This window comes from Lontra canadensis, unplaced genomic scaffold, assembly GCF_010015895.1.
Source record: "Lontra canadensis isolate GAN:19392208 unplaced genomic scaffold, GSC_riverotter_1.0 scaffold19, whole genome shotgun sequence".
In the NCBI taxonomy this organism is placed as follows: Eukaryota; Metazoa; Chordata; class Mammalia; order Carnivora; family Mustelidae; genus Lontra; species Lontra canadensis.
In genome coordinates this window covers 15989776-16003442 of record NW_022631013.1, presented here as the reverse complement: position 1 = coordinate 16003442, position 13667 = coordinate 15989776, and the positions used below count along the sequence as shown (strand labels likewise).

Here is a 13667-nt window from a genome sequence, read left to right as displayed (position 1 = left end):
CGCTGCCAAGTCAGATCAACCAACTAGAGATCCCTGGATTGGCCCTTCTCTCTCATCTGTGTGCAAACTGTGTTTCTAAGTTTTCTTGGATTAGAGAGTGGGAGACTATCCTCACTGTTCACCGTTCTTTAAGTGAACGGTGACAGACAATAGAATGCAATGTCTAGCATGACGAGACAATAGAATGCAATGTCTAGCATGCAGAAATAACCCAATAATTGTGGTCTTTTTCCTTCCTTTCCCTCTCTGGTGAGACCCCGTCTTATTAGAAACTTGCTTTTCTGAGTCCAGTGATGTTTATACATTTGCTCAGAAAATCCCTTCTCATGGTTCTCCTCTGTGTTATACAAATTTCTGGGAATTTTCAGAGTTCAAACTGATGAGATTTGACCACATCTTATGAGAAATAAAAATAGTGATATGCTTTGGTTGACTTAAATAACAGTATTGGTACTCATTTACGGTTTTCAAAGCCATCATTCCTGTGTAACTGATGTTCCAAACATCCCTCTGGAGTTAAATATTATAATCATCTCCACTATAGGGATGAGAAAGCCATGAGCAGGAGCCAGGTGACACTGGCAGGGAGCAGCAGAGGCAGTGTTCCATCCCGATACCCCTGACACCTCCCAATGTCAAGGCCAGAGCTCGCTCCTCTCCATCAGTGGTCTAATCCCCTGAATAAGCAGCAGGTCAATCAGTGCTGATGCAATTGGGTAAACTGATAAGGGATAACTTGAGGCTCACCCAGATGGTTTGATCAGAATATGAAAAAAGTGTTGGTCCCTTCCTCTAAACCACAAAAGAAACCTACACACCGCAATTCACCTGTGCAGATTTTCATTGACACAACCACCAGGAATTCTGCAACAATGGTATGACAGGTGCAGCACTGTCAGGGTCATTTTGTTAAGGCATTCAGAGACCCAATAAGGCAAAAATGATTGGGCGCAATGGATGCACCAGAATTGCTAAATGAAGGGAGAAATATAGGAAAGGTATGAAAACTGTTCAGTCCAGCGCCAGGTGCAAAGTCATTCAATCAACTCATGTTACTAGTATCATGAACAGAGACTGGATCATTCATTCGAAAAGCAGGACATCATAAAACTTACTCTGGAGTAATCGAGATCTCTGGGTGTTGAGTCTGTTAAAGCTCGGACAAGGGCGTTCATCATACAGATCGGAGGAGAAGGTGGAGAGGGCTGAGAAGGTTCCTGCTGTAATGGGCTCTTTGGTTTGGAAGGCAGCCGACCTCTCCTCCCTTTCAGACTGTCTGTACGGACAACTGATGCCAAGAGAAAGAAAGAAAAAAATGTCTTCAAAGATATCCATAAAGAGCCATAAATCACAAAAAAGAATCAAAACACATTACAGTTGAGCAATCATTAACAAGACCAACCATTTACAAGTGGCAATGAGTTTGGAATTCTATCCCCACAATGATTTAATGAGAGTTGAAACAAGCAGCATAAAAATCACTCATACTTACATCTGGTAATGAATTAGCCCTGAAAGTCTCCTTCTTAAATAGAACAGAGATGTATGTACACAAGCTCTCTATTGATTTTGAGAAATTAGAATAAGTAGTCCTCGGCTATTTTTTAAATGGTAATACACACCGTAAAAGTAAAATGGTGGGAAGAAAAGGCAACTAGGAAAATTCACCATCCCAACATTAATATCAACATTTTTCTCAGTGATAGAATAGGTATAAGCAAGCTGAGTAAAGAGCATTATATCCGTACCTTCTTTAACCATGCCAACACTGAGACACTTCTGAAATCGACAGTACTGACATCGGTTTCGACGTCTCTTGTCTACAGGGCAGTTTTTATTTGCCAGGCAAACATATTTTGCATTTTTCTGAACCGTTCTCTGAGAAAACACAATACAGAGATAGTCAACTAATAGTTTCTGGAAAGAGGTAGGACCTGACAAGATGTATTTTAATTACAATGTGAAAAGCGACAGTGCAATTCGTATAATTAGATAAATTTAATTTCCTAACACGCTAGCCTGCAGGAAAAACAATTTTATTAGTGTTAGCTGCTGACAATGAAAATCATCTCGGATTGTTCTGAAGCAAGTCTCAGGAGACACCAAGTCTGAATGATAAAATCATATCTGAAATTACCAGGTCAACATATCATACCTTGGAGGATTAGATTATCTCCACTTTTAATATCCCTTTGGGAACAATTTTCTACTTGTTCCACTCTCCTGATTATTGCTGACCTTATTAAAATAAAATCAAAATTATCTGGGATGTACTTTGTTGGCTATCACTATTGTAAGTCAAATATCACAGTAACTGGCTTTGTTCCCCAATAGAGATGAAATCATAAAAAGCAAAATCAGGACTTGACTAGTTAAAACATATAGGAAATGTTTTTATGCAAAAACATCACTATCGCTTAATCTGCCTATATCATTTATTTTATCTTTAAGATATTAAGATAATATATATTAAAAGAATATTTTCTTAAGAGGATATCTAGGGTAAACTGATTATTTCTGACTTTTGAAAGTAAAATCTTAAAATTGGTTACTAAAAACCACACCAAAAAAAAACAACAAAAAGATTAAAAACGAAAAAAATGGAAATATGAGAGCCATAAATTTTCAATAAAAATTCCTATTTATAGGTTATCTCATAAATGACTACTGACATAGACATCAAAATAGCCATATTGTAAACAATACAACATAAACCTTAGACTTGGATATAAAATGATGTTTTATTCTTCAGCCTCACATACGATTTGAAAATGACACATGGAGAAATAATGAAGCATGTTTTATGCTCCAGATTTTAAAAAATGATTTAAAAAAATTAAAAAAAATTGTACAAGTGGATGTGTATTTACTACCTAGGGTGAAATTATTCAGAGATTACCTGAATCTATACAACTCCAAATAGAGCAGAAAGTTGGAATTTATTTAGTAAGCCTGGACCGCATTAAAGAAAGAATGAAAGAGAGAAAGGAAGGAAGGAAGGAAGGAAGAAAGAAATCCAGATAATTTAGGATTGGTGAACTATTTTGGATCCAAAATTCTAGATTCACTTTTAATCTTTTACTTTTAGCAGTTCTCAAGCCCCATGAATTAGTTTTCACCCATCACCTTTTAATTTCATTTTAGGGAATGGTTTCTAAACTGCTTCTACGACTTTAAAAATCTACCAAAGCCAGATCCATTTAGTTTAAAATGCAAAATTCCAAAACACAAACACATCTCTGAGTTTCCAGCATTTAAATTCTCAACAGTCTGTAAGGGTAGGAAACTTATGTTTCCTGAATGAAGCTCTCTTTCATTGGACATGCAGTAATTTCTGAAACTCTCTTTCTTGCCATCATCCTCAAGGCTACCTGCCAGTTTGAGTGCTGGTGGCATTTTGCTTCAGGTATACATCTTCCCAATAACCTGAAACCTTCCCCACATTTGTGTGTGTCTGCACAGTTTAAGGACAGGGAGAGATCGTTATGGTTCAATCACTGAATTCCCATCATTAACTGCACCTCATGTCACATTTTTAAAGAATTCAATTTAATGGTAGAAAGCCACTGGGTAAAACCTGCTCCTGTTCCTTTAATTAACAGATCTGTGGGGTGGTTCTCCCCCATCCTACCCCCACCCTTTTGAGTATAGATTTGTTTTCAAGGCATTGCTGCAGAAAAGGGATGCTGTTGGGGAACACTTAATTGACATTTCTGGACGAGGAATGTATTACCACTCCTGTATTTTGGTTAACTCTCAATTATTCAGAGGTGATTATATTCGTGGGTTAATCATACTTCTCTTAATTGTTTTTCTTTCTTTTACCCTTTTTGGCTGCCTGTTTCATTGCCCTTCAGCATTTCCACTGAAATGCTGTGAAAATGAAATCTGCTACAGGAATGTGGTTAACTTGGAAAGAACCCTGGTAAAGCGTGAGCAGTTCAGACAGGAAAAAAAAAAAATGGCTAAACTGAGGTTCTACATTTAAAACATTATATTTCTGCATACCTCTTATATGGCACTAGACATACTACAAAGTCTTTCCACAGCATTTTCTCATTTATCTGCAGAATTTAATTAGTTGCATGATGTCTAACCCCAGATCAAAAATAACTGTTGCTTGCTGGTAGGCATACCAATCCACACACATGTGCATTTTAATAAATACTTGGTAGTTTTCATTTAATAATGAACTACTATTTTATGGCCCTTTAAATAAATGTGTTCATAACTGCTTTATCTAATTTGATACTCATGGCCCTTCTCTGAATTTTTATTCACCTGATTGGAAAATGGAAACCTAGAAAGACATACCATGCCCAACATGGTATGTTGGATTGGTAGGTGACAGATCAAGGACTCTTATTTGAGTGTTCTGACTCCAATTTTAGCACACTCCCACTCCCAGATATATCCTATTGGCTTCCAAATACCAGTTATCCAATCAGCATCTATCTTCCCTTTTCCTTCCACCCTACCAGGCTCTGGAGGCCAGGGAGTGGCCAGGTGCAAGAACATTTGTGGGTTTGCAAATGCCTGATATAATGGCCAAGGGAGTAGAGAGGGTGGCACAGAATTAGGTGTCTGAAGAAGTCTGGGAGTCAGTAGCAAAAGTTGAGTGGCAAGAGAACAAGGCCTCTTCTCCCTCAACAGTAGAAAGAGCACTGACCCCAAGTGTTGAAGGAAAACAGCTGGAATGGCCAAACATGCCACTAAATCACCATTTATAGAACGCACAAGGCTTCTCTTTCTAGGCTTCAGCTTACTCAGGGGTAAGTTATGGAGGAAGCCAAAGACCCTATAAAATTCTCCTTTGGGTCTATGAGATAATGAACGTGTCCACACCTGGCACTGTGTGTGGCACAGAGATGGAGGGGACTGGTGAGACCCCAGCTTCTGTCTTCTACAGAGGGAGCTGTCCCAGCCTGCAACCAGCCAGTTGCTCCTGTCTATTCTGCTGGTGCAGACCTGCGAAGAGTTCTCACAGAGTGTGTGTCTTGGGGTAATTTGAATAACCTCTCTGAGTCTCCACTTCCTCATCTGTGAAGCAAGGATAATTAATACCTACCTTCAAGATACTATTAATAAAAATGGCTAGTGGGTGGTCAGAATTCAATCTCAGGTCTGTCTGCTTCTAGAGTCCCAGCTCTTATATGAGGATTAAGTGAGATATAAATGTCCAGGGCCTGGAACACAGACCCCATCCCCTCCGATACCCTGCATGGACAGAGGAGGAATACAATGAGGCTTCTGCATTTTTTTTTTTTTTTTTTAAGGCTAGGGATCCTTTTGAGAATCTGCTGAAGGCTCTCTCCAGAAAAATGTTCATAAGGTAAAGCCAAGTCGGGAGGTTCACAGCTCCCTGGAGTCCAGGTCTGCCTCCGTTCATGGACCTCAAGTTAAAAACCCCTGAGAGAGTGGGTGTGAAGGTGCTAGGAAAGGCTACAGGCACGCACAGTATAATAATGCCACTTCTGGAAGGGGAAGGACCCTCTTGGACGCCGCTCACTTGGCAGGTGGCAGAGGAGGCTGGCTGCAGAGGGGAGGGGGCGCCAGGAGGAGGCGTGCGCTCACCTTGAAGAAGCCCTTGCAGCCCTCGCAGGTGCGCACCCCGTAGTGCTGGCAAGCGGCGTTGTCCCCGCACACGGCGCACGTGCCCTCGCCCGACGACGAGCTCCTGTTGGGCGGCGACGGCAGGTTGGGGCTCTCGCCCAGCAAGCTGGACGCCGTGGGGGAGGCCGTGAGGCCGAGCGGCGGGAAGGCCAGCGCGGCCGCCCTCTTGGCCAGCGGCAGCCCGTATGGGTGGCCCTCGAGCGCGGCGGCCTGGCTGCTGGCGGCGGCGGCCGCGGCGGCGGCGGCGGCTCCCAGCGGCAGGGTGAGCGCGGCGGCGGCCGTCGGGTCGTAGCCCAGGTGGTGGCCCCCGGCCGGGCTAGGCGCGGGCGGGTGCGGCGGCGAGGGCTTGAAGTGGAAGAGCGGGAAGCGCGCGCCGGGCACTGTGGGCACGGCCTTCATCGGCGGGTCGAGCAGCGGGCCCGGAGCGATGCAACCTTGCGCCGAGGGCAGCGCGTCGTCCCACAGCGCCCCCGCCTGCGGAGGGAAGCCCGGCGTGGTGGGCGTGGATGGCGGGGACTGCTTGAAGTACATGGAGGTGCTGGGCAGCACCTCGTCCTCCGGGCCGGACGGGGGCGGAATGGATGGCTGCTGCTGGGGCTGCTGTTGCTGCTGCTGCTGGTGGTGGTGGTGATGGTGGTGATGATGGTGATGGTGGTAGTCGTGCGCGCGGCCCTCCTCCATCTTGATCAGGGGCCGTGGCCCCGATGGCTGCATTTGGTACAGGCAGGAGGGCTTGAGTTCGTAGTTGCTCGAATAGCCTTCCATGAAGGTACTGAAGCTGGGCAGGGACGTGGTGGCGGTGGCCGTGATCTCAGTGCTGCCAAGGTCCATGGTCAGTTTGGCGTAGTCGGGGTTCATAATCTCCGTGGTGTATTCCGAGCCGTAGGTCTGCACTGCATAACTGGAACCTGGAGGCGAAGGGCTATACTGGGCTTGCACGCAGGGCATATCTGCAGGACAGGGAAAAGGGTCTGTCAGAAGCAAGTCAGCACTCTCTCCTAGCTGACAGGTACCACTTGGTTCATTGCTTTCTCATCTGGGAAATGGGAGGGGAAGTGCCATCCTTTTCTCCTTCCGGTAGAGTAGATTTAAAGCTTCATGCTTACTTTCTTCCTTGGAGAAAGCGGAATTCCTGAAAGACTGTCTAAGGGGCCACAGGATGCCTAAACCAGGCCTCGTGGGGACCTCTGCCTACCTTCTCTCTCTTGCCCTTGTTCTCCACCAGATCTGGGAAATTTGACTACTTCTTTCATAAGCCCAGTCATGTTTTGACGAAGGGGTTTTGAACCCTATAAACTAATTGGGGGTGGTCTTGGCCACAAGTAGGGAGGACAAAAAGAAAGCCAGTGAATGCTGCTCTGTTGGTTTATTTTTGGGAAAGAGGCCACTAGTCCCCAAAGTCACATGCATTGATTTAGAAATCTGAGGTTTTTTTTTTTTTTTTTTAAAGTGTCCTTTGCGAGACTTACTGGCCAAGGAAGACTGACATTCTAACATTTTATGAGTGCCAACTGAGCCTACCCACACATATTGTGGTCGCTTTCTCCCACCCCCTCCCCATTTCTCCAAACACAGCTAACAGCCTACACAAACTGGACCCCTCGTGATGACTTCAGCCAGTTAGGTGGAGAGGTGGGAACACAGGCCCAGGAAATGGACTCGGGGGAGTTTGTGCCATCTGCAAAGAAAAAGATCAGCAGCTGCAACAAAACACCCACCGCACATGCTCTCTGCCGTATACAGTATGTATATATATATATATATACACACACACACATATATGTATCCCTCAATCCTGACTAATAAAATATATCAGTGGCTGTTTTAAGACAACAGTTTACAGCTACTATAAGAGGGGAGGTAGCCTACAAATTTTCTTATGACAGAAGAATTAGTACCTCTGCAAAAGAAAGCAGTTCCTTAGTAGGTTCAATTTCTCTGCCAGTTGACTATGTTGAGCCCCCAGAAGTGACTAGTATCCCGGATGCTTATTATTGTTCAGAGAGGTTGAGCTGGATGAGAAGGCCTTGGGAATTACTGGATCTAGTGGCTGATTTTTTAAAGATCTTATTATTTCTCTTTCTCTATGGCTAACTAGAAATGGTAAAATGGGCAGTTTCTGGGGGTTGGTTTTTCTGAACCAAAGGGAAAGCAGGTGCTTCACCTCTGTTTGGAGTCTACGGTCTAGAAGTTGTGACTAATAAAAAAAGTGAGTACTTCATATTTCCTTTGACATCTTTCTCTTACCCACGTTTCCAAATCTGATTGAGTCATGCGTGTATGGGATGAAATCTTGACTTGAAAAAAGGTGATGAGGGCCTGTGGGAAGAAGCGGTGATAAGGAGAGGCCAGTTCAAGCCTTCATTTTCCAAGAAGGGCCTTAAAAACACTCACTAGTTTGAAGTTCAAGGATTACTTATCCTGCTGTCTTGTTAGGGTGAAATGAAAGGCTAATGATTTAAAAGAAAGAACACTGCCCAATGTTCCATCTATTCTTCCTTCAGCACCTCTAGGATTTCTCCATTAATCTTCTGTCATCTTTCCTTGCCAGTCCCTATGCATTGCTCTTCTTTGTGTCTTTCTGGGGTTTCCAGCTAGAATATGAGTTTGCTTGCTCCTAAGTTCTATTGATCTGCATATCTTTGGTGATTACACAGTCCAGGCACCTGATATCTCTTTAACAAAGGCATAAAGAGGTGTTAAAAGCCAAACCTGCAATCCTTTCTTTTGCCCAATTAGAATTTACTCCTTGGTTTTCAGCTCAAATGCTTTTTCTCTTTTCCTCTGTGCTTTAATAATCCAAACTTCTGCATCAAATGATTTGGGTTCTGTACAAACATAAATGTTCTGTAGCTCAAAGAGAGTCCATAACTTTTATATGCATAAACTGGATATAAAAGGAGAGCAAAAATGGAGACATCAAAATGTATAATAAGATCCTAATCTATTGGCGTATGAGACTTTTTTTTTTAGGAAAAATATTTTTGAGAAATGCAACGCTTAATTGAATCTGGCTGCTCTACTAGGTAGCAACAGGGTGTGGTATCCAGAGGAGCTTCGTGCAAGGAGGCCACCTGTTCTGTGAAATGCATGGTCAACAGTCACTGCCCTGGTGCTGGGCAAGTGGAACAGCCCGCCTGCTGGGTGTGTGCATTCCCCCCCGCCCCCACCTCTCCCAGCCTGAGAGGAATAAGGCGCCATGCCTTTAGACCTACCTGGAGGATATCTTGCGCGCTGAATGGTGGGGCTGTGGGTCTCTCCAGCGGAGGCTGAGAGGGTGGGAGGCGGGGACGTCCGGCGAGGCGAAGCGGTGGCAGTGCTACCCGGCTCCGCTGAGGGTCCAGGCTCAGGACCCGGGCTTGCCGAACTGCGCTCTTCCGCAGGAGGCTCTGCGGGCACCGAGAGAGACAGAGCTTAAAGTGAGACCAGGCTGGTCGTCGTGGCCGGGGCTGGGCGTACTGGGAGAGGGTGGTTTGGTAGGGGGGTCACTATGAATGCTACGTTAATTACAAAGAATTTTAAGGGCAAAGAAGCAGTGATTAAGGTGAACGGGGTTCCTGGGCAAGAAGCATCACACCTCCTTGAGGGGAGGGCGCAGAAAGGTTGTCAGGCACCCACTGCGCTCACCGCCGTTTTGTGGCACCCAAATCTAGGCTAAAAATACGTGCATTCTGTCATCGCCCAGGAATTGATCTCTCTTGTCCCCACAATTGGTTCTGAGCTGGCCAAGTCAGGAAAACCAAAGAAAGAGCACCTGAGGAAGAGTTTCGACCGAATTCGAGGAGTCAGTGAGTGTTCACGAGCAGAAAATAGTCATTTTCCAACTCCACTGGCCCCCCCACCCCGCCCTCCTCAAATACAGAATTTACACGTTGCATAGGAAATGCACAAGGTCCGGAACGAATGCGTGAATGCCCCGGGGAATTAAGAAAGTCTGCGCTTTTCATTCTAAATGCTAATGGAGCTTAGCTTCTATTAGCCGCGAGTTTTGGGGGCCAGGGGTCAAGCAAACAAAGGGACACAGTGGAAACAGCCCCGCGCTGGAAACAAGGGGACCAGGCAGTTGGAGTTCCAGGCTGGTAGGGTGGGAGGAGGGAGGCCCCCTGCACCCAGCAGGAGGTATCCCTGAGGGTGGGCGACTTCGAGGCTCGGGGCCATCCGGCGGCCCCGAGGGGGCACATTCCGGAGGGCGCCGAGCGCGGCTCCGGGGCGAGCGTCTCTGCGCACAGCCTCAGCGAAACTTTGTAGCTGGAATCGCAGGTCCGCGGGCCTTGGGGGAAAGGTCCACTGCCCCAAACTCTGGTCTATAGCGCCCCCTTTGCCTGGACCCGTTCATATCTCGAGGGTTGGTAAGGTGAAACTGAAAAAAACCAAAACACAACCCCCCAGAACCTCGGGAGTGCGCGGGCCGAGAGGGGCGTGTTAAGTTTTGTCCCCCGCCGCCCCTGCGCCAGCGGCTTGCCTGAAGGAAGAGGGAGAGGGGGTATCGGAACCCCCGGGTCCGGTAAGCCCTCGAAAGCCAGGAAACGGGGGATTCCCTTGCCACCCCGCCCCAGCCCTGTCCCAGCCGATCGTACGGAAATCTTGCGCTCGCTCTAGCGCAGGCACGGGCGGATCTTCCCACGGCTGTAGCAGGAGCTTCCCGTCCACCCAGAATTTGCAATACGGGACTCCAGCAACCTCCCACCACCTCCTGCAGTAGGTGCCCTCATTCCTGCCCTCCCCTGGGTCCTTTCGAGCGGAGTGTTTCTCCGAGGATCGGCGAGGTTGCGTCTCCTTAAGGAAAGGGCTCCCCTCCAGCGCCGCGCGTTCGCGGAAAGAGCCACACCACGTTTCCTGCAGCAGAGCCAAAAGCCCCAACGCTCCCCTCCGCCCCCACCCCCGCCCACTCCCATGGCCGGTTACCTAGGCAAAGCCTCTGCGCCTGGAAACACGTTCCGCCGCTCCGGCTCGCGGCCGCCGGGGCCGGGAGCACTGAGCCTCGGGGTTGTAAATTAGGTAGAAATAACTACCTCTGTCAAAGCTCCTTTCTTTCTCGTGGGCAGACGAAAGGAACACCCCCATGTTCCCCTCCCCGTGGTGAAGTGTGTGGAGGAAACCGTGAAACGCACCATTGTAACCCGGGCTCCTCCGCGGAGTTTCCAAACCTGGGGAGCGGGGGCGGAGGTTGGGCGGGGGCAGTAGGAGTGGAGGAGAGACCGACAGAAAGGGAAAGACAGAGATTCTCAGAAAGACCAAGGGAGAGGAGACAAACCGCGGGGGAGAATTTCTGCGAGCGCGCGGTCTCAGGGAAGGGAGTGGGTGGGTGCGGAGAGGAGGGAGCCGGTGTGGAGGTGGCTTGGCCTGAGCAATCTTTGATATTCACAGTAGGATCACCTTATCCAGGTAAGATAACTCGAATGAACTCCAACTTCATTCATTGTGCCCAGTAGCCCCGTTGGGCAGCTTTTTCTTTCCTCTCAACTCAGTTCTGTAAAATATTTCTCCGTCGTAGAAATAGAGGATTCAGGACGGATTTGCCATTCACCTCTCGCCTGGCACCCTAAGACTCTGGGATAACAGCCCAACATTTGTGATTACCAAACTCCTTGCAGCTCTTCCCTCCGAAGAATCCGGAGGCATAAGTAAAAGACAATTTCCAGGAACGTTCTTTAGAATCAAGGGACAAATGCTTTCTCTCCTAGTACTGACCCAAGCTTCCAGTGGGTTCGAGAGGTGCCTTAGGTAGTCCATCTCCCTAGGCTGCGCTCTCATACCGCTCTCCGCTCACCACTGAGAACTTTCATTTGTTTCTATTAAGAGTAAAACACTCAGAGCAACTTCTCCAAAAGCGCGAGTTCTGTCAGTTAAGAGTAAAACATGTCCACACCAAGCCAAGGCCCGAAGGAAACGAACACCATCTCCACGCGTGTCCGGGCTCGGGAGTAGGCAATTACACCCGATTACCTCTGAAGGGAAAAGTGTACACGGGCAAGTAGGCTACGCCAGGCAGACGTGCCTAGTGGAGCCCTAGGCTCATTTCAATACAATAAGCCACATTCCTACAATTACGCCCTCTTTCCAGAGATCATCCGAGAGACTTTGCGAACTCCAACCACTGCTGCCCATGCCCCTTCCCTCCCAAGCTTCCTCCCAGTCAACCAGATGGAAGTCACCATTAGGTATATTAACTTGGACCCACCGGAGCCCCTATTTTCAATCCTGGTTAAAAGGCAAGAAAATTACTGCCGTTCATCACCGGAGCTGCAACTCCCTGCCGCTGCCGCCGCCGCCGCCGCCGCCGCCGCCGCCGCCGCCGAGAGCATCATTACCATGACAACTAGAGCCGAAATACCCTGAATTACATCGCTGGAGCTGCTACTGAACAAATCCCGGTCCTCCTCTTTGTTAGAGGCTTTTCGCCTCTTCGGGTGGGGGGAGGAATCCCACGAGCTCCAGAGATCCCCGCGGGCCCGCTACAGGGGAAAAGTTTCACATCAGAACCCACCGGGCCGCTCGGCGAGCAAAACCAGAGCGACGAGCCGAGGGGGAAAAACCCCACACGCAAAGTTGTCAATTTCAGGAGCGACGCTTCCCAGCGCGCCAACTTTTTAGCAAGTCCCCCAATTAACTGGGCGAATCTCATACGTACTTGAGTGCTGTGGCGGTTCCGTCTTTAGAGCGAGTTTCTAGAGAGCTGCCCCGAAATCTGCACTGGGGGGGAGTCACAGCTGCTGTCCCGGAAGGGCTGCTGTGTACAAGCCCAGCGGCTCCCAGAGGTGGTGAGCGTCTGGCAGGGGATGCTGCGATCCAGACTCATGGGAGAGTGCCGGCGAGGGGTTCCGCGGGCGTCCTGGCTCCGGCCGCGACCAGGGGGGAGGATGCCGCCGCAGTTCCCACCTCCAAGGCCACCGCCGGCGCTGTCAGCGTTGCAAAGTGAGTCCAGGAGGGGCGTCCGGCTGCCGCGCGGCTCGGCACCCGCGAGGGCGCAGGGCGAGAGGGGTGTGAGCGCGCGGGAGAGAGTGGAGTGTGTGTGAGGAGCTTGTGTGCGCGCGTGTCTGTGTGTGCGAGTGAGGGAGCGGGTGTGAGCTTGTCTGTGTGTGGGGAGCGGAGGAGGAGCAGGAGCTGGAGGGGTGGGGGGCGGGAGGCAGGAGACTCCGCTCTCCCGGCAGCGCGTTCGCTCGCTCTCTCGGCACGTCATTTATGCCACAGGAGCCCTAGCGGCCTCTCCATAGAGTGCCTGGAATGCGAGACGTCAATGTGACGCCATGGGACGCTACGTCACCCTCCTCCTCCCTCCCCTGGCCCAGCCGGTTCCGCGTGTGCGAGGGAGGGTGTGTGTGTGTGTGTGTGTGTGTGCATGTGCGCGCGCGCGCGCGTCCCCCGACCATTCTCAGGGCTGCACAATGGAAACTGCGCCGCGCCGCCAGCCCCGGCAGGGGGTCCTTTTGGACTCGCGCCGCCAACCCCTTTGCCGCCGTGCTGCTCGCCAGGGCTCGAGTCGGCTAGAGGGTGCAGCGGCCCGCCGGCGGGTCAGGCGGGACCGCCCAGCTGTCAGGCTAGGGTGGAGTAGAGTTGGAGGAGTGCGGCTGGCGCGACTCCGAGGCTGCCCCGAGGCATGGAGCCAGGGAGAGGGGGTAAGGGAGAGGACAGCTCTTCCGAAAGGGAAGGCTCCGCCAGCCAGCTTCTCCGAGTGACCTGGCAGCCGGTGCAGGAGTCAGGCACCGGCCCGAAGACTCCCTGAGGTGCAGCTGCGCTTTCCTCAAGCAACGGTTCCAAAGCTGTTTAAGCCTCGCTGGCCCTCAGCGTCTAGGCTAATCCATCTCCTCCTCGCATCATTTGCTGAGTGCGTGTTTCGCACAGGGATGCAGATGGCTCCGGGAAGATAAGGTCTTATTTCATTAAGCTAAGGTGTGGATTTCCTAACTGGACCCACTGTAACCCAACTAAGAGTGCACATCCATCCATCATCCACGTGCGCACTGCAGCAGAAACTACTTAATGTGTGTAAAACAAACACACACGTGTTGAACAGCTGAGTGGGTCTGACTGTTGCAAATCAACCACCCCTCCCA

At 49.3% G+C, this 13667-nt stretch overlaps 1 protein-coding gene across 3 annotated transcripts in view; it reads right to left on the bottom strand.

Moving 5' to 3' along the window:
* NR4A3 (nuclear receptor subfamily 4 group A member 3) overlaps positions 1 to 9002 on the bottom strand; it is a 31791-nt gene extending 22789 nt beyond the window's left edge. Inside the window, exons 1-5 of one of the 3 annotated variants that reach the window (XM_032860703.1) lie at positions 8829 to 9002; positions 7861 to 7932; positions 5575 to 6563; positions 1749 to 1878; positions 1116 to 1288 (exon numbers count right to left, since the gene is read on the bottom strand). In XM_032860703.1, coding sequence (XP_032716594.1) covers positions 1116 to 1288; positions 1749 to 1878; positions 5575 to 6561 — 1290 coding nt within the window. In that variant the 5' untranslated portion in view covers positions 6562 to 6563; positions 7861 to 7932; positions 8829 to 9002. Of the gene's footprint in view, positions 1 to 1115; positions 1289 to 1748; positions 1879 to 5574; positions 6564 to 7511; positions 7603 to 7860; positions 7933 to 8828 lie in introns of those variants that run through there. The other 2 variants (XM_032860705.1, XM_032860702.1) reach the window with 2 other exon arrangements.
* Positions 9003 to 13667: the final 4665 nt, after the last annotated feature.